We start from the raw sequence: 24,133 nt of genomic DNA, 5'->3' as shown, positions 1-24,133 counted from the left end.
TAGACTATAACATGGATAAAGATGACTAAATTTTCTATATTTAAAAAATGTTATTATCCACTTTGATTATTATTCATAAAACGCTTGAAAATATTAATCATTTAAGAAGGTCAAAAGTATATTAATTAGTTAAAGTAATTATGGGCTGATTCATTTATCCATCAAAATCGGCCCAATTTGCAATCCAATGAAAGAAGGGCGAAGAACCCAAACGGCCCACTTGTATTTGGGCCTTCATTACAATCGAACTATACTACGATAAGTCCAGGAAAATGCTTTTACGTACCGATCAGCCAGAAGAATAGGTGGCTCCTCCATGGCAAGAGAACATCGCTGTTGCCGGTGACATCGTGGACGGACTTTGAGCAGGGAGAGAGTTGCAGAGTTGCAGAGTTACAGAAGGAGAAGAGAAGAAGGGGTAAGCTCATCGGGATCGGAAATTCCACGTATCTTTTGGTTTTATCAATTGGCGGACAAGTATGAGCTTCCTCTTTGGCAGCCGGAAAACTCCCGCAGGTTCATAACCTTCTTGCCTTCTCAGATTATGCATATTCTGGAGAATTTTTCTTAATGATATTGTTCTTTCTTATGATGAATTTTAAAGTCTCGAGTCTAATCGTAGAAACTTATGTTTGATGTGAATGAAATTCTGCCTTCTTTCCGTCTCAACTTTACTTTCATGTGGATGAAATTCCTTTGGTAGTGATTTCATTAAATGTAATTATACTCGTGATGTCGAGGAATCTAAATTTTCCTGTTCGTTATGATTTGTATGAGTAAATTCGTGCGTTCTACTCAATAGACGGCTCGAGATTGAAATCTGTTTTCCTTTTCTGCGTAGAGCTTCTGCGGGAGAACAAGAGGATGCTTGATAAGTCCATTAGAGAAATTGAAAGGGAAAGACAAGGCTTGCAGTCTCAGGAAAAGAAGTTGATTGTCGAGATAAAGAAAAATGCTAAACAAGGACAGATGGTGAGTTGAGCAATTGGAACTTGTTCTTGGACATCAGCACATTTTCAATCATTACATTTCTGTAGCTCTGTAGGCTTCTACATCTGATTCGAAATATAGTCTTCCTTTCGTTCGTTTCTTTAGGAATGGCGATCGAATCTAGGTTGAATCCACCAATTCCACACAATTTCCTTGATTCCGTTTATCTTTTTCAGGGAGCTGTTAAAATAATGGCCAAAGATCTTATCAGAACTCGGCATCAGATAGAAAAATTTTATAAACTGAAATCACAGCTCCAGGGTGTGGCTTTGAGAATTCAGGTATTCTATGTCAACCTTTTTCCAAAACTTATACTACCTCTCATATTTCATTTTCATGAGAGTGAGTACAATTGCTGCTGAGAATTATCTGTACGAATTTTTGAATTGTAATTTCTGATTTGAACTGCTGGGACACAGAAGTAGTCATTCCTGATAGATAATCTCTAAAAGCCTTTAAACGAGCAATCTAGAGCTTGCTAAGCTTCATTCTATATGTATTATATTGGTTTAAATTCTAATTTAGGTGTGCTTATATCTGTGCTAAGAAAGAAACATTTTACAAACTATAATCTTCTTCTTCCCACATAATGGTAATTAAGATGGGTAATACTTTTTGGGCTAATCATTAAGTTTGTAGCAACATTTTAACGAATTGCAAATATAACAAAATCTACTAGTAGTAGACTCTATCAATGATAGATTTTTGTTAGCAATATGATCTATTGCTGATAGTCTCTAAGAGTTCGATCTGAATTTTACTATATTTTTGCAATATGCATATATTTTGGATTTGATTAATATGTTTGCAATCGTCCCTAAGAAAAGTAACAAAATGCTTTAGTATTAGTTTAATTCACTTGCATCTAATTTTGTTGTGGTGTAAAAGGAAGATTTGAATAAAATTGGGATTAGAGGCAATATTGTTGGTAAATTGGAATTTGAAGTAGTTTGTTCAGATCAGTTTTTAGAATACCTGCCTCTTATTTACTTCTTATGATTTTTCTTTCTTTTTCTTGGTACATTTCCATGGTTTTTCTGATGCCTCGGGGTCTTCTGGATCAGTGTCCATTGAGATAGACTAAGTTTTTAAGAGAGGCTGTTAACATTAAACAACTATTAATTGTTCGTTCTTCTTTTATATATATCCATTTTAAAAGAACCTTGATCTATTATTCAATTTTGTAAATATAACTCCTTTTATAAGCATCATCCTCCATTGAACTCTTTCTTTTTGAGAACATAAATATATAACTCATCTTTTTAATCAATTGACGCATACAGTTTGTGAAGTTGTGTTATTTCAAATTTTGCTCCAATTGTTTGCTTCCTGCAGACGCTGAAATCAACTCAAGCTATGGGAGAAGCCATGAAAGGTGTTACCAAGGCAATGGGACAGATGAATAGGCAGATGAACTTGCCGGCATTACAGAAGATAATGCAAGAGTTCGAGAGACAGAATGAGAGGATGGAAATGACATCTGAAGTAATGGCAGACGCCCTTGATGATGCATTAGAAGGAGATGAAGAAGAAGAGGAGACAGATGAGCTTGTAAATCAGGTGCTGGATGAGATTGGAATTGATATCAACTCAGAGGTAAACGTGCTTTATGCATACATCTCTTTTCATAATGATTCATATATTGTCGTGTGAAAGCCTCTAATTTAAACACTATCGTGATCGCTTTCCATTATCTCCCACATGCAGCTTGTGAATGCACCCTCTGCTTCAGTGTCAGTATCAACTGCAAATAATAGGGTTGCACAAGCAGAAGCCGAAGATACCGGAATCGATAGTGATTTACAGGCTAGACTTGATAACTTGAGAAAGATGTAGGTTTCAATTATGAGATATTAATAACACTCTTATAATATACATAATAAATCATGTATTGTGTTTATATTTGAAGTCTATTCGGCCAAGCTTGTATCTGAATACACCGATGAGTATAATCACTTGTTTGGAGAAGTAAGAACGAATTTAGCACTTGTTATTAGGTTACTCTCTTTTACAAATTTCAAGCCTTCAAGGAAGACAAAGGGTTTGAATTGTTAGTATATGCTAGCATAAGCTTAACTATTCTATTTCTTTGGCAAGTTGTTCTAGAACTAGAAACATAGAAGCTTTCTGAGTGCATATCGGGATCTACTTATTCCGATGTGCATCGAATTATTAAACCATGTTTTCAGACGGCGACCCCCTCCGACTTTCATGAAGAGAAAGCCCAATCTGGAGACTGTTATTAATGACTACTACATGAGAATTCACCACCCCCGATGTCAACTCCCCATTATTACAAGCTACATGGTCGAGTGTTGTCCGGCAGAGCGGGCAGTTTGAATGTGAATACAGCCATACGTCGATACATGAAGCATGAAAGACAAGGTTGCAGGCGAGAAGTTTCCGGATGCATTCCCCATCTTCACAAGGTGACAAGCACAAAGCACACTCACTTGGAATATTAGTTTCTTCGCTCTTGTTTTCTTTCTTGTACATGATAGTTGAGATCTTGATGAGATTTGAGTCTTCATATTTAATATTCTTAACGTCGGTCATCTCAGGCGAACGGCAACAGCAATTAAACCATCCCAGCATCGCAAGGTTGAAGAACAAGAGGGCAATAAACAGCGAGCAAACAATGGCAACGCCGGAGCAGATGAAGAGTACAGACATAGTGCAAGGAAGCAAAATTGAATGCAATATCTGCAAGTTAGGAGCCCTTAAGTGTTGCGCTGAACAATAGCAATTGGATAAAGATGCTGCAGCTGTGCTGAAACAATGAACAGCAGATCTTTTGGATGCATTTACAAATTTGGCAATTGCTCCAGCCCTCCAGGTATCAATCTTCATAAAACGACATAGAAACTGAGGCATCTTTGTTGTTTTTTTCCTGCATAGTTCATCGACTTTTTGCTGAGCTTGAAATATCTGCTTTGTCTATGTAGCTCTGCTTTGTCTACGTCCATGCTCATTGTATTTTCCAATTTCGTTCTTATTTTGGCTGCAGGCTTGCGTTGGGGGATAAATTAACCTCTTTCTACAAGCTTTTAGCTCTTATTTTATACAAGTTAGAACTAAGTTAACTTCTTTCTGTGAGCTGTGCGAAAATTTGAAAAAGTCGGAAAGGATAGGATGTCCTAAAAAAGAAAAAAAAGTTGATCTTTTTATGGGTTTAAACCTTGCACTAAAAGTACGGTCCGTCATAAGAAAAAATTAGATCATGTCTACCCATTAAAAGACAAAAATAACAAAACAAAATTTGTTATGGATCTTCTAAAAATTGTTTGTTTGCATTTGTTATTCGAATTTAGTTTACAAATACAATTGTATTTTTATTTTTTTTCTTGGGGTGGGGGAGGATAAATCTGAAAAATAAATAGGAAGAAAATAGTAGTGATAAAAAGAAGCATAAATTTGAAAATTTTACGAAATTTATGAAGAAAAAAATAAAGATTTGATTTCAAATTGAACAAACTTGTAGAGAAAGACTCCAAATTTTTTTAATAAACGTCTCTTTCTAAGCATTTTTTTTTCTTTACACTTTTTTACTCTAAATTGAAAAAAAAAACACATTAAAATAAGACCCAGTAAAAGGTTTAGGCAAACAAAGTCAAAAAAAAAAAAAAAAACCCAAAACCCAATGGTTAACAAGGGTCTTACGACACGTGCAAAGATTAAGAAAATTCCTATAATTCTTGCCACCACATCGGTTTTCCTTTTTCCTTTTTGTACTTTCCATTTCTTCTCGAGGGAGAGAAAAGAAAAAAAAAAAAAAAAGATAAAAGAGTTTGTATATTATTTACAACCGTCAAGAGCATACCGTCGAAGAACTCATCTCATGCATACTCTCACCAACTCCTCCACCACCCAGCTTGCCTTGCCCATGACTTGAGGGAGGAATTTGGGCGTGCATCTCAGCAAGCTCCCTCACCCGTAACAAGATCTGTGCAGGAATCGATATCGACGCATGTTTCCGAGAACTTATCTACATCATTCATGACGACTTGAAGAAGAATAATACAAGACAAACAAATAACAGAAGCTTTTGAAATCAAATGCTTACCCCTTCATCAACAGGTGTCTGCACCAAGCTAGCTTTCAGCAGGTTCCTCCATTTATCCTATCAAAAAGAGAAGAAACCTATTTTGAGCTAAATTGTTGTTATCCAACATGAACAAATACCTCAACAGTTTATGGTTGATAGGTCTATATAATCTTGATGTGGTTTTGGGCCCTTTTTTCTTATCTTTCTAAGACATGAGAAAAGGAGAGTTTTAGCCACAAGTGATTTTTCCCATTCAAGATTAAAGTTCCTACTCCTTCAATAGCAATGCTATACTCTAACTGAGTGTGTTTTTTATATATATATAAAAACAATTTAGCACGGCATCCATCTATTGTCTTTTTCTTCATTACGGAAAATTTCAAAAATCATATACCCTTGAACACACCAATTTTAAAAATTCACCTATATAAGTGAAGAAATTGCAACTTATTGGTTCAATTTGTATTATTTGGAGGACCGATTTCTACAGTCATGGTAAGTTTGAGGGTTTAAACTTAATATAATTTTGAAGAGTAATTGAGGATGTACTTGCAACTATCCCCGTAATTCTAGAGTGGTTTTTGCAAATCGCCCTTTTCTTTATTCTTCCTTATGCTTAACAATCTTGTCAAGGCATTTATAAATATTTTCATGGATGGTTTGTGAGAAAATGCACACCTTGAGATCAACTGACGTGCGGTATGAGTATGATGAAAAAGATAGTTTCTTAATCTCAGACCACTTCCCAGCTCCGCATTTCGAGACGCCTTCTACTAATTTGATGACTTCAACAAGAGTCCAAGCACGATGATGCTTCCTCCTCATTCCACCTTTTGTGGTTGGAACAACCGCCGTGTTATCATCTGATACATTGTCAGAAGCTGTTTGCTTCTGCTCCAAAGTCTTCTCTACTTCATCTGTCACCGTAACTGAAGGATTCTGATCTTTCTCTGGAAGGGCAAACTAAGATAAAAGATGGAATAACCCATCAGTCAGAAGCCAGCCAAACAATTATTAAAATTGAGTAACCATAAACAAGGCATCAACTGAAGAGAAAAAAGGCATTAACTTAAATAAGTCAAAACACTTACCACAAGGCCTACAACGTCTTTCCTCGGACGGCTCCTTCTAACCCTCGAAACACATGGAACTTGAAAGCCAGATCCACCAAGAGAATCCAATCTTGTGATTACAGTTCTTCCTCCATCTGAATAGACCTTCTTAATAGGTCTTGCAATGGAATTCGCAGATATGCTATCTGATATAGTATTTTTATTCAAACTAACCACCTTTTGCACATACTCTCTTGACTCCACTTCAGAAAGTTCTTCAATATACCGCCTGGTAGGTTTTCGAACTCTTTTAACAGCAGCTCTTTCATCATGTTGACCTTCACTTCCATGATCAAGTTCCATATCCTCAGAGTGATGAAGGTCCTTGTTTTCCAAACTATAAGTGGTTGGCGAAACTCTGCATTCAATATTCAAAGTTTCGGCAGTAGGAGCAGTAGACATGCCCTCCACGTTTGGAGAACTTTCTTCAACAAACTTCCCTTCCTTAATTATAAAAGATGAGGCTGGAATGTCGCATGAGTTGGTCAATCCCATGGCAATTCTCCTCTTAAGCCACGACTTGTCTTTAACTGTAGTGTCTCTCCCAAAAGTCGCTTTGAAACATTCACGGAGTTCTCTAATTGAAAGATTGTCCAGGCATATGTCGCCCTTCAACAAGGAAAAATCAGGGTTGGATGTAGTGCAGAGGGCATCTGAGGATTCAGACTCAACTGATTTATCTGGATGCTTTAAACAATCGCCTAGACTCCCATTTTCATTCACATGATTCTCCTGCAGAGAAACATTGGATTGGAGCTTTTCATCAATAACAGGCAATCTACCATGCTCATCAGAACCCTTCCCGTCTCCATTGACATAAGCAGAAGTATAGTTCGGTGACCCACATGTTAAGCGAAGCCTCTCCTCCTGTTTCACCTTTTGCAAGACCTCCTCAATGTACTACAGGGTATTAAAAGGTAAGGTCAGTACAAATTAATGAATAATTAGTGATTCAATCTTAGGAGAGAAAAACAAAATCTGTCAAATTTTTTGCACTCCACACAACAAGTCACAGTATTCAACAAAAGAAAACAATCTTTTTACCTCCAACCGGGCATTATAATCTGCAGCAGCTTCAAAGGTATCAGATTGCGGTAAACCTGGCTTATCTGTACAATACAGACATCATAACCCAAACTCAACCCCACCCCCAAGAAACAAAAAAGTAATCTTCTTAAGCTACGATAGTTACAGATTGCCAATCTAAACAATTCAACTCAAAAGGTATATAATTTTACTGCTTTGCAAGATCATTAACAAATATGATTTTAACTATGCTATTTGATATGATGTGTACCATAGAACAAGACTGGAAGGAGACTATTCCAGAGGTGTTAATAGACAAAATAAAAATGAAAACATAGGTAACTAGTCTCTTATAATCACAATTTAAACCCACTCGACATAAAAATCACACTTTGAAGATTGGAAGCACTGAATAAACATCCTATCCTAGAGGGAACACACTAAGGAGTAATTATAATAGCAAAAGAAAAGAGATGAAAAAAGAAAGAAAAAGGCAACCATTCAAGACTTCTACATGAGGCTTCCCAAATAAAGTGTCTTCTGTGGGTTTGCATCCTACTATCTGTCCAGCATCTTCCACTTTTTCATTCTTGTCGTCTTCAAGTAAATCCTCAACCTCCATTACCTCATCATCTGTGGCAGGAACAAATCTGCCATCACCATCAACCTAAATATGACATACAGAGCTTCATGAGAAACTTAAACAAACACTAATACGGAATGAGAAAGAAAAAGAAAAGGAAAGTAAAGCTATCACTGCAATCTCCTTTACAATACCAAATGATCAGATCGCACAACTTCTTCCACATATATTGACAATTTTCAGAAAAGTTACCAAAGCTCATTTAAGTTGCATCGTTGCATATTGCTATACAAACAACTTTGGAACATTTTGTTTTGCCCGTTACACTAGACCAAAGTGATGATACTACCTGACATGTTACTAACTCACGATACATACAAATGCTTGCTATTTAGAACAGAACATGGATAACAAGAAACTTCAACTTCTTTATTCAATCTACTTTCTTAGTCCTCACAATATGAAACACATTTACTTCTAGACGTCCATTTGGTACCTTCATCAATTGACATCTCTATGAGAACGACGGTACCTTTAACCTGCATAGAGTACTCCAATCAGAATGATGCTCTCAGCTAAAGGCTTATGAAGCCACCAATCAGTAACTTAATAATATGGATAGATTGCACCAAAAACAGTTCAAAACCTAGAGGTTATATTCAATTTCAAGGTCGATAGATTATACTTGGGTATAACTCGTACATCATTGAAATGCTAAATTAGCACCAGTAGCTAAAGAATCGAAATTCCTTCAAAGAAGAAAATCAAGAATGTTCAAAAACTTCAACGTTCAATCAAAATAAGTGAAAGAAGATACCCTGACAAGTTTGTACACAACTGGGTCAGCAATCTGATTTGGGGACAGAGTGGAGCCATCCTCAGCAGCCCCGCTTTCAACAATCTTCCTTTCATTCTCCACAATTCCAACCTCTGTTTCCATGGAAAATCCACCACATGCAACTAAAATACATAAACTGAAACCCCCAAAAACAGACAAGAAATAAATAATAAATAAATAAGTAAACAAAAACTTCGTCTGTATCAAGACAAACCACTTCATCAAACTCATGTAACTCAACTCCTCCACCAATAACCATAAATTAACGAATCTTTAATTCTCTCTAATACAAACATATTCATCTCCAATTAATAAGAAACCCCAAAATTTCAAAAAAATTCATTGAACAAACCAACCAAGATAGCTCCTATGTTGATTCTACTACACCGAATTCAAACGAACCAATCACAAATATCAACGAGTATCAAAGAAAGATACATTAAACACTGATAAAAACGACAAAACAGAAGAAAATAAGCAGAGAAAAAAGAAATTTGTCGCGGCTTAGGCTTACCATAGAATCAAGTGAAGGCCGAGTTGACTCAGCAAGTGAAAATGGGGAAAATCAACCGAAAGAGACAGTACTGGAGTTATTCAGCGCAGCTTATTTTCACACTCCAACAACCAACAATGGGTTGATCGAGAGAGAGAGAGGGAAAAAAAATCAAAGAAAACCGAAGATTAAGAGAGAAAGAGAGTTATGTAATTGTGTAGAGGAATTTCGAATCGTACGTGCAAAGGAGATAGGGTATCTCGTTTTCTATCTATCTTCTTGGGCTTTGCTTCTTCATCACGCTGATTTTCTACTATGCTGAACCGGACTCCACAAGGTTTTCTCAACTGCAGTTTAATTGTTAACATTCGAGTCCGAAAACGGTTCGTTTCGTCGCATTTTGTTCACACGTGCTTTTCGTTTCCTCATTCTTCGTGGGCCAATATATTGTAAATCAAATTTGGGCTTCTCAATATGGGCTAAAGCCCAACATGTGAGTAAACTCAAAATTGGGCTCCTCAATATGGGCTACGGCCCAAAATGTGAGAAGCAAGGGGTAGATTTTCCATGTATTAGAAAATCAGCATCAAAATGATTATATAACAGAATTACTAAATATAATCGAATTTAGATCTAATTCTAAAGATTAATCAAAATAATAAACTATATTGAAAAAGTTTAGTCTATTTTTGCACGATAAATTCCAATTTAATCATATTGGTAATTTGCAATTGGCCATTCTTTTAAGGTGAAGGTGAAAATCGTATCAATAAACTACATTAATGTAATAGATTTAACTTTGAAGACAAATGGTACGCTAAAGTCTTCGACTAAATAAGAATATAGGATTAAAAAAATCGGACCCAAAACACCAAACTAAGCTAAATAAGATATCATCGAAAGTTCGTATCTCCACTTCCAAACTTATATTGGTGAGAATAGATAATGAACTCAGAACAGAAAAACCAAATCGAGAATCGATACAATAGAAGTGAGTTCTTTGGCTCATGTTACAGAAGTGAAATAAGATTTAACATTAAAACACTAGGAGATATGAGATGAGAGTAAATTTACGAAGTTTGTGTGAATATTTTTGTAACAAAAACATCCCAAAATCAAAACTCAAAACGAAAACGACATCAAAACTTAGAAATTCCATATTCTGAAACAAATGACATTATAGTAAGCAACACTACACTACTTCCTCCCTCATGTCTCTCATCTCTTAAGCTGCTCCAACTTCAATCTCGGCCGTCGGGATCACAGCAGCCACAGGCCTGATGAAATCCTCTTCCTCTTTGGGAGTATGGATGGTAACCAAATCTGGAAGAGGCGTCGGTGGACCTTGCTTACCCTTAGGATCCCAATCGAGCATGATCTTGACCTTGATACCCAAAACACCCTGTAAAGTGAAGAAAATGAGACAACAATTTAATCAACAGAAGAACCCACAAAAATGCAATTCGAGAAAACAGAATGCGAATACAAGCAGGCAGCTATTAAGCCCCCTCTCCATTTGAGATAATACTGAACTGACCTGTCTAAGAAGAACGTGTCTCACGGCAGAGTCTATATATTCTTTCACTGGCTGTCCAGACGAAATCATGTAGCCATCCTTGAATTTCATGGATTTTGCACGCTGAGCTCTCAGCTTACCACTAACAATAACCTGCATGATTAAGAATACAAGTTCATAAAAATGTAATCAACTGTATAGTTGGTTCCACCAAAACATTGGACACAAATACAGTAAAGATTAGGACTTACCTCACATCCTTTAGCTCCACTCTCCATGACAAATCTAAGAACACCATAGCAGGCCCTGGAAAAAATGAAAAAGTAATGCTTAACAGGAGTGGTTGCCCAGATAAGGCGCTTAGTATGTTATAATGAGTTCCAAACCAAGTAATTGGTATCCAGAAAGAAATTTATCATCATTACGTCATCACACACACCTAGATAGATCGAAAGTTTGAAATCAAATTAGAAACTACAACACATCACAAGATTATTGCAACGATAATTTCTATTATATACCTTCTCACAGCAAGGCCTCCTAAAAGCTTGTAGCGCAGAGACTCAGCTTGAGCAATGGCACAGAGTCCTCTGTTGTTGACCTTCTCGGCATATAGCTCAACACTGTCTTCAGGGAACTTGAAACGCTTCTGAACAACAGATGTCAATTCTCTGATTCTCCTTCCTTTCTCACCTAAAGTCAAAATTCAATTTCTAGTCAGGCACCACAGCCAAACACATTAATGAATGAGAACACCTAAAGTAGATCACTCTACATGTAATGTGAAAAATTCACTTCAAAGTATGCAAGATGCACCTAAAGTAGATCACTCTACAATGTAATGTGAAAAATTCACTTCAAAGTATGCAAGATGATTTAAACACATTGGCATTGTAGGTAAGATCAACGTCCATATCCTCCAATGATGTTGCACTTCAAGACTCTAATTAAGCATAAAGAGCACGTAACCTCCCAAAAGAAACTTTCAAACATGAGAAGTATCAAGCACCAACAAACACAATTGAAATGTACATTTTAGCCAACGAAGCACTGACACTTCGAAACAATTGCCTACGCCTGTCTAAGATTCTACAAGTTCTACAATTCCAGATTCAACCTCATAAGAATTACATAAGATTCCAATTAGAGGTAAATAAACGAATCAAGAATTTGAGGCATAAATTTGAAGTTATAGAAATAAGCAGGAAAACAAGAGACACTCGTAATGGTAGCTTGATAATAAACAAAAACAGCTCAATCATCCCAAACATATCTCCATAATTTGCAGGAACAATACCAACGCTACGAGGATAATAAAATTCTCTTACCAAGAACGTTCTGAGTGCGAGTAGCCCTAATGATAATCTCAGTACGCATAGGTGTAACCCTAACCTCCACTCCGGAGTATCCATCCTCTGCAAGCTCTCTAGTAAGAACTTCGTTAAGCTCAGCAAAGAACACTCCATCAGCCACAAACTGTGCCGGAATGAAAATAATAAGACTCGACAACATCAAAATGGATGAATACTTTGTACTTCGTGAAAGACATAAGACGAAAATACGAATTCGATACCAACCTTTCGCTTTTTGCTCATTTGGGTAGCCATGACTGGTTGGTGGCGGTGGTTCGGTCGCCGTTCACCGCTGTTCTGCTTGTAGTCTAGGTTGAAGACGAAGAAAACCCTAAGAAACGCTGAGAATTTGAGAGAGGCAGATATCTTCGAATGAAAGGCTTTAACGTCTAATATTGGGCCTTCAGCTTTCTTATAGGCCCAGCAAAATATATTCGAATAAAAGGCTTTAACGTCTAATATTGGGCCTTCAGCTTTCTCACAGGCCCAGAAAAAGTTAGTGGGGGCGAATGAAAAATATCGATGGAATCAATTTTTAGAATAATTATTAAATATGTAACAATATTTTTAAAAATTGTAAATATGGCAAAGTTTATCGGTGATAGACTTCTATCGATAGACTTTTATGCTTTATTAGTGATAGACCAACATTTGCTACATGGTTTATAAGTGATAGACTCCTATCATTGATAGATTTTGACAGATTTTGCTATATTTGCAATTTTTTAAAAATGTTGTTATATATTTAATTATTTTGAATACAACGGCTATATTTGCAACTATCCCTTCTAATTAAGTGATTTAAAAGTGTTGATAGTAAATTGCAAAATTGAGCAAAATATTTGCAAATGTATCATATTTTAAATTTATGGAATTTTCCATAATCCCAAATTTGCCTTTACACGTGTTTTCTTCTCATTATATGTAAAAACGTGATTCTTTTAGTGATAAATTAATAATTGTCTTATCATATGAATATCATATATTAACACTATTTCATCGAGTTATATTTCATGTAATTGATTTTATGGTGTGGTAGTGGACTTGTAATAATTGCTATGAAAAATCATTCCACTTGTTAAAGAGCGAAGAAATATGGTTGCTTCTATAACTGATAAAACACGTATATAAATAGCTGAACGCAGTCGATGGACTTGTTCAAGAATATGTGGTCTACTGATAATTTGATAAGAAAGCGAACCTAGTTGATAAAAAGAGATGAACAACAAATCACCGTTCACTTGTAAAAGTGTGCCTTTTGTCTACAATATACTTTTTTAGTCCATAATTTACAATATAGGTTCACTTGGTCCATGAATTTTCTTTTTTAAAAAAAGTACATTTTCAATACCAAAATTTTAAAAAATAAAAAATTGTAAACAAAACAATTAGGATTCAAAATACAAGCATATATAGCAATATTTTAACAAACTGCAAATATATAGTCAAATTTCATCAACCGTAGAATTATTTCATCAGATAGACTTTACTATTTTTACAATTATTTTAAAATGTTACCATATATCTAATTATTTTATTTTAAAATTGTCGTCCATTGTAATTACCCTTTAAAAAATATGTTTAAAAGATCATTCAAATATTTTTTTTGTTTATTTTTTAAAAATATCTATATGATAATTAAGATTAACAAAAATAGTTTTTAAAATGATATGATTTTTAGTTCAAAATGTCATATAATTATTTAAAATAAAAGTATAAAGTTATTTGAGAGACCTTTCGAATACCATTTTGATAACTCAGAATCAAAAGATGTCTATTACTATAAATACGGAAGCTAAAAAAATACATTTTTAAAACCTCGATAACAAATGAAAATATTTTTCAAAATTTAGTGGGTAAAAAGTAATATTATCTTTGTTATTTTGAGTGTGACACAAAAAATGGTTTAAAGCGAGAAGGGTACTTTCGAAATTTGACATTGTTATCCCCTCCAAATAGCGGGAAACGGGAAGTGGTTGGTTGAGAGTAGAGAAAGTGAAAAGAAAAAGGTTTGTGCCAAATGCTCAACAGTCTCCTTCTCCATTCCATTGTTCCCACCCCTTCCTCTGAACTCAATCCATTTCTCAAATGGGGAAATTCCTCTCCCCTCTTCCTCATCTCCACAAGGCACGAAAGCGTTCGTTGCTTCGCCAAGAAGAAGATCGGATTCATGGATCAAATTCTTGACTACATTGAAGGTGCAGACAGAAAAATGTCATGTTTCATTAGTTTGTTAATTTTATCATCTTATTTCTTTTTAACTCGCTCTTACTTTTGGTTGTGTTGTTTGATTTTAGGCGGTCCCAAGTTAAGGAAATGGTACGGGGCGCCCGACCTTGTTTCTAAAAATGAATCTGCCCTTAAAGACGAGGATGAATATTCCGGTAAAGTGTGTAGGAAATTATTATTATTATTATTACTACCATTGTTTTGGGGTTGAGTTTGTTTCTTTAGTACAGAGGAAGGTACGATCAGGGATGCAATTTTGGTGACTGATGGGGATACTGAGATTGGTCAGGTGTGTTTTCTTTTGCGTTATTTCACTGTTTGATTTTGTAAAGAAATTATGACGAGCATTGAACTCTATTCGTATGGAATTGAAAGATATAAACATTATGATTTATGTATGTAACTGCTTGGAAGATGCTGTTATGGATCCCACACCAGAACAATCAAATATCTCACTCCATTTAAGGATGGACAAGTTACTCTTCTTAGATAAAACCCCGTGTTATCTAATAGTTGCCTCTTCAAACCACGAGATGTGATATGTGATCACTACTGTAATATCTACCTTATGCAGATGGTGATATTATCGTTGATTGTGAAAAAAGCCAGAGTCAAGGCGTTAGTGAAGGATAAGAAAGCTGCCCTTGAAGCTTTTGGATTATATGTTGAGGTGGGTTGGATTCAGATTAGAGGAACGCTGCTAGCAGAATCTATTTAATATGCTATATTTGCCGTTAATTCCACCTCTTCTGCGTTTTTTTTCCTTCCCCATCTCAAATGAACTATTGGTTTTTTTTTTTTTTTTTTTGATTCATGTGCAAAGCCAGTAGCCGGTGATATCAGAGATGAGCCATCATTGAAGAAAGCTCTTAGAGAAGTCCGCACTATAATATGTCCAAAAGTATGGATAATCAATTTCAATCTATTATTATTTTCCCCTAAATTTTCCCTCTAGCTTTTATTTGAAAATGCTCGAGGCAACATGATTTATCATTTTTTAATGTTCCCATCAACTATAATGCACATTTAGGTTTCTTGCTCCATGGCATTCAATCTTACTTTTTTTGAGATAATATTTAAGAGTGAACAAGGGGCATGGTTATAGAAATCGACTTAGTGATGGACATATCAACCATGTCATAGAGGTTCCATTATAAATATGTGAAAGATAAGCATTCCCATGTGATGGGCAGTTAACTGCTACAAATTCTGGTTCATCTTACGTTGCTGGATAAATTCCTTCCTGGATTTTCAACTATCAGGATAATTAACAATATGGATATAACCATATAAGCTGACATTTAATCTCAGGTTAGAAGCATGAGCATGCATTTGAATTCCTTAAGCTCAAACTTTAACGCAGATACATTGAGCCTTATTAAAGGGATGTATGATGGTTATTGACTCATGAGGTTTGTTAATAATCATATCACCAGGAAGGATTTTTATCCAGTGCTGCAAGCCTGAAAGGGGTGCAACATATAGTTCTCTTATCCCAGGTATACATCCAGTTCCCTGTCCTTTCCCCGTCTCTTTGGCATACACAAATATGTCGACATTGAATATTGTGTTGGTATGGACATGGCCAGAACCAATCCTTCAATCTATATTCATTGTCTAGACTTAATAAGGTTGCAGTTATCCAATTATAGAAGTGTTAGTGGTGTCCAAGCTCTTCTTAAAGGCAATGCAAAAAAGATGGCTGAGCAAGATGAAGCAGTTCTAGTGGCATCAGGAATTCCTTATACCATCATACGAGCTGGCTCCTTGCTAGATACGCCTGGTGGGAATCAAGGATTCAGCTTTGAAGAGGTTATTCTTCTGTCTTAAATGCTCCTTTATTTACAGCTTTCTGATATAGTCAATGACTGATCCAAATACGGCTGATTTATAGATTATTTTTTAAGGGAGTGTATGGAACTATTCGTTGAGAATTTAGAGGCGATGCCTTATTAATTTTTCCATATAATGATATAATGAATCGTTGTATTGCGTTTTTGGTGTTATTCTTCAGGGTTGTGCAACTGCGGGAACTCTCAGCAAGGAGGATGCCGCCTTCATTTGTGTAGAAGCTACTGATGTGATTCCTAAAGGAGGGTTTGCATTTGAGGTTGGCAAAGTTAATCTTTATGCCGAACGCCTTGGATTGTTTTAGATAAATTCATTACACTTGAAAATGAGGCAAAGATATCCGGTACTTGTGAGATATGATTGATTTAAGGGTAAATTTGGTAGGACTTTTACAATGATGAAAAGTATTTTGAGTCTTATAAAAGCACTTTTCAAAGTTCTTGTAGGTTAAACTGAACGGTCAATAACCAAGTAGTTATTGGACTGAATGAATGAGTTCAAACCGCGTTGGTCATCTATCTAAGATGTAATATTCTGTATTAGTTCCTTTACAACCAAAATTTATAAAGCTATTTAAAATAATAAGTCAAAAATTACAGAATGAGCGTGTTTTCATTTGAAAGTACTCTCTTCGAAAGTCATTGCAAGCTCACTTTGGTGGAAATAGAAACACAAATCTAAGCGTGAGAAAATTCAATGATTCAAATAGTTTTCTTTGTGCTGTATTTTATGGAGTACTTTGTAATCTCAAATTTTGTGTTCCTTGTATGTTACAACAGGTAGCGAATGGAAATGAACAAGTTTCAGATTGGAAAGTGTGGTTGACAAGATTACTAGAGAAAACAGAGCAGCTTCAGTGACCATATGCTTAAGATGTATGAATACCTTCTATCATTTGCTATTGTCTCTTGATATCTCCATTTGATTTAGCTTAAGAAATAGCTTTAAAGATTTTTGCAAGAAAAAATTCCATTCTTTCATCAGCTGCCAAAACCCTTGCTTCCCCTTGGTCCCGGACAAACTAGATGTTACGCAATGAAGTTAAATAATTTAGTTGTTATAAATTTGAAGGTTAAACAATTTTTTGTTTAAGGAGTAAATGATACAATTATCAATTTTCAATTGTAAATGATACAATTATCAATTTTCAATTGTAAATGATACAACCCAGAATTTGAGGATATGGATCGATTTATTAAAGATCTCCTCCATAAAGATTTTTTTATTTCATAATTTAATGTATATTACATAGAAACGTCGAAATTTAGTTGATAGACATGACTCATAGTATAGGAACTCAGCTGATTCACTTTTGCTTCTGTGTGTATTTGGAGGCATAGAAATTAAAACTTACAACCTCGTTAAGAGGAGTACATGCCAATGACCATTAACTATGTTTACTTTCACATTAAAATTAAATGATTACAACTTTAGGAAGTTTTATTTAATCAAAATTTATCTTCTCTCATTTTTCTTTACATTACATGAAACATCGCGTAAATTGAACTGTCAAACTTTTATAAATGAATCAATGTACACTTTTAGACATTATTTTCTTCGAAAATCGTCTATGCATTTACTCTAGTCATTTCATTTCATAAGATTGACAATTAAAGAAGTCTACACACGTTTGAGAATCACATTCTTAAAATGTATTGGTAAACAAACTTTGAAAAATGGTAGAAACATCGATATAGTTACTAAAGTCTATGTTTACATTGAAAACGAAATTAAAATATCTGATTCTTCAACTTTAACAACCGTCCAACTTCAATGATAAATACTATTTCGTTTATTCCGTACATTCATCACAAAAATTATTTTACAACTCTAAACCTCAAACACCGAATTTAACTCCATCCCAAAATTGATAGCTCAATTCCCAATCCTAAAGTGTAAGTTTATAAATTAATACTTAATCGTTATGCACGAAAATATCAGTCATCACAATAGGTGAGTTGAGGAAATTAATTAATTTCGAGATCCAATACGGGAATACTCAAAGTAATCAATCGTACTCTCTGATCGAACGTACGGGATGAATCCACGTGTATAGATCAAACCCATTTGCACAAAAAATGATATATGACCCACCCATAAAGCGGTCCATCAGATGACGTGTACAAATCCTACTGATCGTTCTTTCAACACTTCGTTCTTCTTCATCCTCCGCCCTCGCTTCCCCGTTCCTCTTTCCTTCTTCCCCTTCGGATTCAGCCGTTTCTTTCCAAATTCCGATGCAATTTTTGCCATGAATTAGTTTCTCCATCTTTGTTCAACCTTCAATTTCAATGGCAGACAGTACTTCGTCGCCTAGACCGGTTCAACCGAACCCGATGGACCCTTCACCACCACCGCCGCAACAACAACCGCAAGTTCAACCTTCAACCACCGCTATTCCTCAAAATTCATCAAATCCATCAAATTCCTCTGTAAATCCTCCCATTCCATCTCCTTCTGCACTTGTTCAATCGCCTTCGATTGACCATTTACATCCGCTAGCTCAAATCTCTTCTCCTCCTCTTTCGCACATCTCTCTTCCGCAAAATCAACAGCAACAGCAACAGCAACAGTTGAGTCCTGCGGTTGGATTGGATTACCAACAGAAGCCTATACAGCAACAGCAGCAGCAGCAGCAGCAACAACAACAGCAACAACAGCAGCAATTGGTGCAACAACCTCAGAATGCGAGTGCGATGACGAATTTCCAAATCCAGCAAGCTTTGCAGCGGTCTCCTTCTATGTCTCGGTTGAACCAAATGCAGCCACAGCAGCAACAGCAGCAGCAGCAGCAGTTTGGGATGATGAGACAGCCATCGGCGCTTTATAGTCAGATGAATTTTGGTGGGGCTTCTACAAACCAGCAGCAACAACAACAGCAGCAACAGCCTAACCAACAACAGCAAATGGGAACTGGGAATCTGTCGCGGTCTACATTAATTGGTCAGGGTAACCATTTGCCCATGTTGTCTGGAGCGGCTCAGTATAATTTGCCGTCACAATTACTGGCTTCGGTATGTACCGAAATTCTTGGTACTCTTGGTCTTAAATTGGTAGTGATGCTATTTTGGTATTGAGCTGTTGTTAGATAGTATTGAGAATTCGTTTTTTTCCCCCATTTGAAGTGGAGTTGAAGAGCTTTCTAGGAATGAGTTTGGCACTTCGGTGATGGGTTATGCCTCAGTAGTTGCCTTTTACTTTTGAATTACAATTCTAAGTTCTTAATTTGTTGACTTAATGGATACAAACATTTTGTGTAGTCAAAGCAGAAGGCTGGATTAGTCCAAGGTCCACAATTTCAGTCAAGTAACTCTCATGGGCAAGCTTTGCAAGGAATTCAAGCAATGGGGATGATGGGTTCAATGAATTTGCCCTCACAACTAAGAGCTAATGGCCTTGCCTCGCCGTATGCCCAACAGAGAATAAACCAAGGTCAAATAAGGCAGCAATTATCTCAACAAAGTTCACTCACCTCTCCACAGGTTTATTGGCAACACACCTTTGCTCTGTATCTAATGTTCATTATTACAATAATGAGTCTGTCTGAGCTTTTATTTCTATAATTCGTATTGTTAAATTTCTATATGCCAAATTTGAACCAGGGCAGATTAATGCTTTGTTTGGTTACTTTGGTCATTGCTTGGATATTTTTTATGCAGTTCATCAACCATATTAGTTTATTGACTCTATTAGAGGTGTAGTACTCTGGCTTTTATCCCATAGAACTTATATTTGTAATGCCAAACATTCATTGCATTACAAATAATGCTCATTGGGCATACTAACGTACTTATCAGTACACGTCTCTAATTTCAGGTGGTGCCCATTAACACTCCTTTTTATATTTTGGTCCATGGAATAACTCTATTTATTGGTCATAATTGCTGATTTGTCTGTCATGTTCTCTAACTCAATCCGGTCAACTTTGGTATAGCAGTAATTGCAGTATCACTTTATTACTTTAATGGATAGGTTAATGTGCTAATTTGATTTGATAATCATACTATACAATCTTGCTATTTTGTTTTGTGTATAGCTACTAGCAACTGTAAAATTGCGGGCATGATTGTGACACCCAATCAATTTTATTAAATTGCAGGTTCAGAACTTACCGAGAATGTCAAATCTTGCATTTATGAATCAACAATTGACCAATTTGGCTCAGAATGGGCAGCCAACCATGATGCAGAACTCTTTGCAACAGCAACAGTGGCTAAAGCAAATGCCATCAATGTCTACCCCTGGCTCACCTTCATTTCGTCTGCAGAGGCAACAACAAGTCTTGCTACACCAGCAGCTGGCTTCATCTAGTCAATTGCATCAAAACTCCATGTCGTTGAATCCTCAACAGTTTCCTCAGCTTGTACAGCAACAGTCATCCATGGGACATCAACAGCTGCATCAACAACAACAGCAACAGCAACAGCAGCAACCGCAGTCACAACAACAACCACCACAACAACAGCTACAACAGCAGCTACAACAGCAGCCACTTCATCAACAACAGCAGCTACTTCAACAAGCATCACCACAGCAGTCTCTGCAACCAGTATTGCATCAGCATCAGCAGCATTCTCCTAGGATAGCTGGACTTGCGGGCCAGAAATCTCTTAGTTTGACTGGATCACATCCAGATGCCACAGCATCTGGCGCTAGTACACCTGGGGGAAGTTCAAGCCAAGGGACAGAGGCTGCAACTCAAGTCCTTGGGAAGAGAAAGATACAAGATTTGGTTTCACAGGTTCTGCCTTGACTTATCACATCTCTTGTTTACTCAATGTTTTTAATGTGCTTTTTTGTTTTTTTTTTTTAAATTTTGTTCTCACTTTAGTTGAAATTTGAATATCTGCAGGTAGATCCACATGGAAAGCTGGAACCTGAAGTTGAAGATCTTCTCTTGGAGATTGCCGATGATTTTATTGATTCGGTGAGACCTCCTAGTTCTACTACTATTTCCCTTATTCATTTGTTCATTTCCACCCAATATCTTGCATATGCTATAGTAACTGCCTATGTGTCATAAGCAATAGTCAATATCAGTATCCATCAAGAGCTATTCATTCACTATTGAAGCACTATGTTCTATTATATCAAAATATATACAATAGAATGTCAGTTAAAATTTTTTTTCATAATGTCATAGAGGATCATGTTGAAGTATTTCCCAAAAAATAGTATGCTATTCTATGACACTTTTTTCTATAAGAAACGGACATAATAGAACTTTGTTTTTTGGAATATTGATCCTCATTTTGGTATTATTCTCTTTTAATCTGTTGAAGTCCAAATATCTGTTCATTTTATTTCATTTTAGACTGATGTATTTATTCATTCTGTTGACTTGGTGATTCTGGTGCGGCACGATTTGATCATATTCCTTATATCTGAAACTATTCATCTATTTCTCTAATCATTGTTGTTAAAATGAAGATTATAATTTAAACTCGAATAAAAAAGAAAAACTCAAGTCATATGAAGGCAGTAGTTGGAGGGGTCTGGTCAATGGCCACTAGTTTGATATGCCATCCCTTTAGCCTTATTACCCTTGAGTACTGCTCATTATTACACATCATTATTTGAATCAGCATATAATTTATAGCGAGAAATAAAAGAATGGACAAGAGCAGATAAAAAACAAGCTCACCACTAGAAACCCCAAACTAATTACAAGAATGAATCCCAGTCCAAAAAGATGAGGCCAAGTTGGTAAATACAAAAAGTCAGATTAACAGACCTCTCTGACCGTCTAAGGTTCCTCTTGATCAATGCTGCACATTATGGTAAAAAAAAGGTGTGCAAAGAACTCTTACCTTGTCCCAAAAAGGAGGGTTCAAGAACACCTCTTCAATCATGGAGCAACACCCTCTGTTGTGAGCCAGACAGCCCTACATGTCCAGAATAAGAGCTCCTCCTTGCTCATGATTAACATTTTAGGCGGTGGCTTTTTATATTTTCCATTTACAACATTAACGATAAATTGCTGTGCCTTATTAACATTTTAGGGCCCTGTATTTGTTTTTTTTCCCTATTTAATAAGATGGTCAGCCCATGAGTGAACGGAGTGGTATATTTCTTCTTTTGGATTGATCAGTCTATTCCTCTGTTTAAGAGAAATATGTCTATACTCCCTTGTGCTCATTATTTTCTCTTCTTTCTCATCATCAAAAACCTGTGAATTCTCACGAGAACATTGGGAAAAAAAATACTTTGTCACTAAGACGCTCGTGTGGACACCTTTAGTTCCTTCTAAAATCTACGTGTTCTTATTAAAAGCTATTTTCTCATCATTGCCCCCTCTTACGATTTTGATGTTACAAACAAACCATGTGGACTGGCTTTAGGGTCCTTTTGGTGGACAATTTTTGTAGTTGTGTGTATTGATTATTATGTTTCTTCTATTGCAATATTAAGTTTGTAGAGTTGCCTGATAATTCATGTTAATATCATGGCTTATTCGTCATTTACTATCATGTGAAAAGAGTTCTTTTTTTCTTTGATGCCATACAGGTTACTACCTTTTCATGCAATTTGGCAAAACACCGAAAATCCTCAACTTTAGAATCCAAAGATTTATTGCTACACTTAGGTGTGTACTACTTTCCTTAGTCTTTTGTTTTTTTACTTGATTTCTTGAATGCCATGCACCAGGAGCATATGACTCCCTTATCTCATTTCAAACTTAGATCTTAGTGAGTTTTTTAATTCATTCGGGATTGTTATGAGGTAATAAAAAAATATCTGAGTGCGAACATGATAATTGGCAAAGTGAAAATGTTCAGCTATTCTGTTCTAGATACAGGGAGGGAAGTGGGAACAATGCCACCTTGCTTATTGACAATAAAATGAGGAATGGCAATATTTTGTTTCTGAATAAATATTCACTAGCATAACATATTAGTGATGATTCAAACTAAAGTGCACTAGGTCACTAGTTTCTTGATTCATCGTGTTTGGTAGTAATGGTAGGTATTGTATCTTATAGTATTGGACAAAGCTTTACCGACCATAAATTGTGGATAATGTGCAGAGAAGAATTGGCAGTTGAACGTTCCTGGATATTCAAGTGATGAGTGGAAGAATCACAACAAAAATGTAAGAAAATTATATTACCCTCTCTAAAACATCATTCTATTCTCCTCTCTAAAAAATCATTCTGTTTCAATTTAACTTTCAAAATTTTGTTTTAGTTTAACCATATTGAGTTTTTTTTTTCTTTTTTTAATTATCGTAGTTATCATCAAGTGATGTCCACAAGAAACGTTTGGACATGGTAAGTTGGACTTATCTCTTCAAGTGTTTGCTCCATTTCTTCTTTTATCATTTGTCTCAAATTTTCTCTTCTGGGGTTTCATCAGATACGCCTATTGAAGGAAGCCTCCTGTGTCGAAACAAATTTAAACAGCCCTAAAGAGATGGTACGACAAGGGGTTGGAATGTCAATTGGTCCCAACACTCTAACAAGGCCTTCACCGAGTTCAGAACAACTATTATCACAAACGGCTGGTTCACAGTTGCTGCAGCAAATGATGAGGTTTTAGTGTATTAACTACGTTTGAAACTAATGCTTGGTAGAGATCCCAACTACTTGGTGAATAACCAACCCCAGTGTCAGTTCAGGGATACAACAAATAAAATGAGATTTAGAGGATGCCATATCAGAGGGAACCTGGACTGGACATCTGTGTGGAGTGGAGTGTGATGATTTTTAGTGATACGTCTTTCGGAATCAATTTTTTTAGGCTGTATAATATGAAGTTGCATTATCTGGAACACGGGCGTAATGTTAATTGTACAAAATATTTGGCAGGTCATATTAGTATAGGCCTTAAGTATTGTTGTTGTCTACCATGAAGGACATTTTCCAATTTATGATTGATAATCTTTACTTACAATCTCGAGTCATATGAAGTTTGTTGATCAGGATCATAGCACAATTATTACAAAAATGGAATAGAAGATATGATTTTTCACCCCCCCCCCCCCCCCTCCATTCCCATCCCCCCCCTTTTAAACTGTTACATTACAACTTGTTAACTGTTGATTTTCCAGATGAGAGAAAGGGCCTACTTGTCTTGTACAGAAAATTCATCCATGACGA

The 24,133-nt window shown here is 36.0% G+C and overlaps 5 protein-coding genes across 10 annotated transcripts; 3 read left to right on the top strand and 2 right to left on the bottom strand.

The window, feature by feature from the left end:
- The first annotated feature begins 271 nt into the window (after window positions 1–271).
- On the top strand, window positions 272–2,890 carry LOC103500700 (vacuolar protein sorting-associated protein 2 homolog 1-like). The gene is made up of 5 exons (XM_008464095.3): window positions 272–516; window positions 842–972; window positions 1,167–1,271; window positions 2,326–2,586; window positions 2,698–2,890. Exons 1-5 carry the CDS (start codon window positions 480–482, stop codon window positions 2,824–2,826), a joined length of 663 nt encoding a protein of 220 aa, XP_008462317.1. The 5' UTR covers window positions 272–479; the 3' UTR covers window positions 2,827–2,890.
- Window positions 2,891–4,465: 1,575 nt separating this feature from the next.
- Window positions 4,466–9,372, bottom strand: LOC103500701 (uncharacterized). Of its 6 annotated transcripts, XM_008464099.3 has the most exons (9): window positions 9,109–9,371; window positions 8,574–8,686; window positions 8,253–8,295; window positions 7,672–7,840; window positions 7,192–7,256; window positions 6,127–7,047; window positions 5,714–5,998; window positions 5,054–5,110; window positions 4,466–4,975 (listed from the first exon to the last, which is right to left on the bottom strand). In XM_008464099.3, exons 3-9 carry the CDS (start codon window positions 8,256–8,258, stop codon window positions 4,799–4,801), a joined length of 1,680 nt encoding a protein of 559 aa, XP_008462321.3. In that variant the 5' UTR covers window positions 8,259–8,295; window positions 8,574–8,686; window positions 9,109–9,371; the 3' UTR covers window positions 4,466–4,798. The 6 variants fall into 6 exon arrangements, with proteins under 6 accessions (XP_008462321.3, XP_050947725.1, XP_008462318.3 ...); XM_051091768.1 differs by lacking the exon at window positions 8,253–8,295 and having other exon boundaries at window positions 4,466–4,933; window positions 8,574–8,730; window positions 9,109–9,372; XM_008464096.3 differs by lacking the exon at window positions 8,253–8,295 and having other exon boundaries at window positions 8,574–8,730.
- A 674-nt stretch (window positions 9,373–10,046) lies between these two features.
- On the bottom strand, window positions 10,047–12,363 carry LOC103500699 (40S ribosomal protein S3-3). Its single transcript, XM_008464094.3, has 6 exons — window positions 12,181–12,363; window positions 11,932–12,079; window positions 11,125–11,296; window positions 10,855–10,909; window positions 10,625–10,756; window positions 10,047–10,489 (listed from the first exon to the last, which is right to left on the bottom strand). The coding sequence occupies exons 1-6, from the start codon at window positions 12,208–12,210 to the stop codon at window positions 10,313–10,315; spliced, it is 714 nt and encodes a 237-aa protein (XP_008462316.1). The 5' UTR covers window positions 12,211–12,363; the 3' UTR covers window positions 10,047–10,312.
- Window positions 12,364–13,893: 1,530 nt separating this feature from the next.
- LOC103500698 (uncharacterized protein At2g37660, chloroplastic) lies at window positions 13,894–17,115 on the top strand. Its single transcript, XM_008464093.3, has 9 exons — window positions 13,894–14,153; window positions 14,253–14,339; window positions 14,415–14,473; window positions 14,759–14,854; window positions 15,008–15,085; window positions 15,621–15,683; window positions 15,823–15,996; window positions 16,199–16,294; window positions 16,815–17,115. Exons 1-9 carry the CDS (start codon window positions 13,976–13,978, stop codon window positions 16,893–16,895), a joined length of 912 nt encoding a protein of 303 aa, XP_008462315.2. The 5' UTR covers window positions 13,894–13,975; the 3' UTR covers window positions 16,896–17,115.
- A 1,046-nt stretch (window positions 17,116–18,161) lies between these two features.
- LOC103500697 (transcription initiation factor TFIID subunit 12b) lies at window positions 18,162–24,005 on the top strand. Its single transcript, XM_008464092.3, has 8 exons — window positions 18,162–19,049; window positions 19,296–19,517; window positions 20,135–20,776; window positions 20,888–20,962; window positions 22,543–22,621; window positions 23,063–23,127; window positions 23,267–23,305; window positions 23,391–24,005. The coding sequence occupies exons 1-8, from the start codon at window positions 18,327–18,329 to the stop codon at window positions 23,571–23,573; spliced, it is 2,028 nt and encodes a 675-aa protein (XP_008462314.1). The 5' UTR covers window positions 18,162–18,326; the 3' UTR covers window positions 23,574–24,005.
- The last annotated feature ends 128 nt before the right edge of the window (window positions 24,006–24,133 follow it).

The sequence above is a fragment of the Cucumis melo genome, chromosome 1 (assembly GCF_025177605.1).
Source record: "Cucumis melo cultivar AY chromosome 1, USDA_Cmelo_AY_1.0, whole genome shotgun sequence".
NCBI classification, from domain to species: Eukaryota; Viridiplantae; Streptophyta; class Magnoliopsida; order Cucurbitales; family Cucurbitaceae; genus Cucumis; species Cucumis melo.
The sequence above is the reverse complement of the archived record's forward strand: the minus strand, read 5'-3'. Positions and strand labels throughout refer to the sequence as shown.

Coding starts and splice junctions, on each gene's coding strand:
- LOC103500700 (XM_008464095.3), top strand. CDS start 480: ATGAGCTTCCTCTTTGGCAGCCGGAAAACTCCCGCAG. Junction 517..841: donor CAGCCGGAAAACTCCCGCAG/GTTCATAACCTT, acceptor TTTTCTGCGTAG/AGCTTCTGCGGGAGAACAAG. Junction 973..1,166: donor ATGCTAAACAAGGACAGATG/GTGAGTTGAGCA, acceptor TATCTTTTTCAG/GGAGCTGTTAAAATAATGGC.
- LOC103500698 (XM_008464093.3), top strand. CDS start 13,976: ATGCTCAACAGTCTCCTTCTCCATTCCATTGTTCCCACCCCTTCCTCT. Junction 14,474..14,758: donor GGGATACTGAGATTGGTCAG/GTGTGTTTTCTT, acceptor TACCTTATGCAG/ATGGTGATATTATCGTTGAT. Junction 15,086..15,620: donor GCACTATAATATGTCCAAAA/GTATGGATAATC, acceptor TCATATCACCAG/GAAGGATTTTTATCCAGTGC.
- LOC103500697 (XM_008464092.3), top strand. CDS start 18,327: ATGGCAGACAGTACTTCGTCGCCTAGACCGGTTCAACCGAACCCGATG. Junction 20,777..20,887: donor TACAAGATTTGGTTTCACAG/GTTCTGCCTTGA, acceptor GAATATCTGCAG/GTAGATCCACATGGAAAGCT. Junction 20,963..22,542: donor CCGATGATTTTATTGATTCG/GTGAGACCTCCT, acceptor GATGCCATACAG/GTTACTACCTTTTCATGCAA.
- LOC103500701 (XM_008464096.3), bottom strand. CDS start 8,696: ATGGAAACAGAGGTTGGAATTGTGGAGAATGAAAGGAAGATTGTTGAA. Junction 7,841..8,573: donor TTGTGTACAAACTTGTCAGG/GTATCTTCTTTC, acceptor TGTCATATTTAG/GTTGATGGTGATGGCAGATT. Junction 5,999..6,126: donor AAGACGTTGTAGGCCTTGTG/GTAAGTGTTTTG, acceptor CTTTTATCTTAG/TTTGCCCTTCCAGAGAAAGA.
- LOC103500699 (XM_008464094.3), bottom strand. CDS start 12,210: ATGGCTACCCAAATGAGCAAAAAGCGAAAG. Junction 12,080..12,180: donor AAATGAGCAAAAAGCGAAAG/GTTGGTATCGAA, acceptor ATTCCGGCACAG/TTTGTGGCTGATGGAGTGTT. Junction 10,490..10,624: donor GACACGTTCTTCTTAGACAG/GTCAGTTCAGTA, acceptor TTCACTTTACAG/GGTGTTTTGGGTATCAAGGT.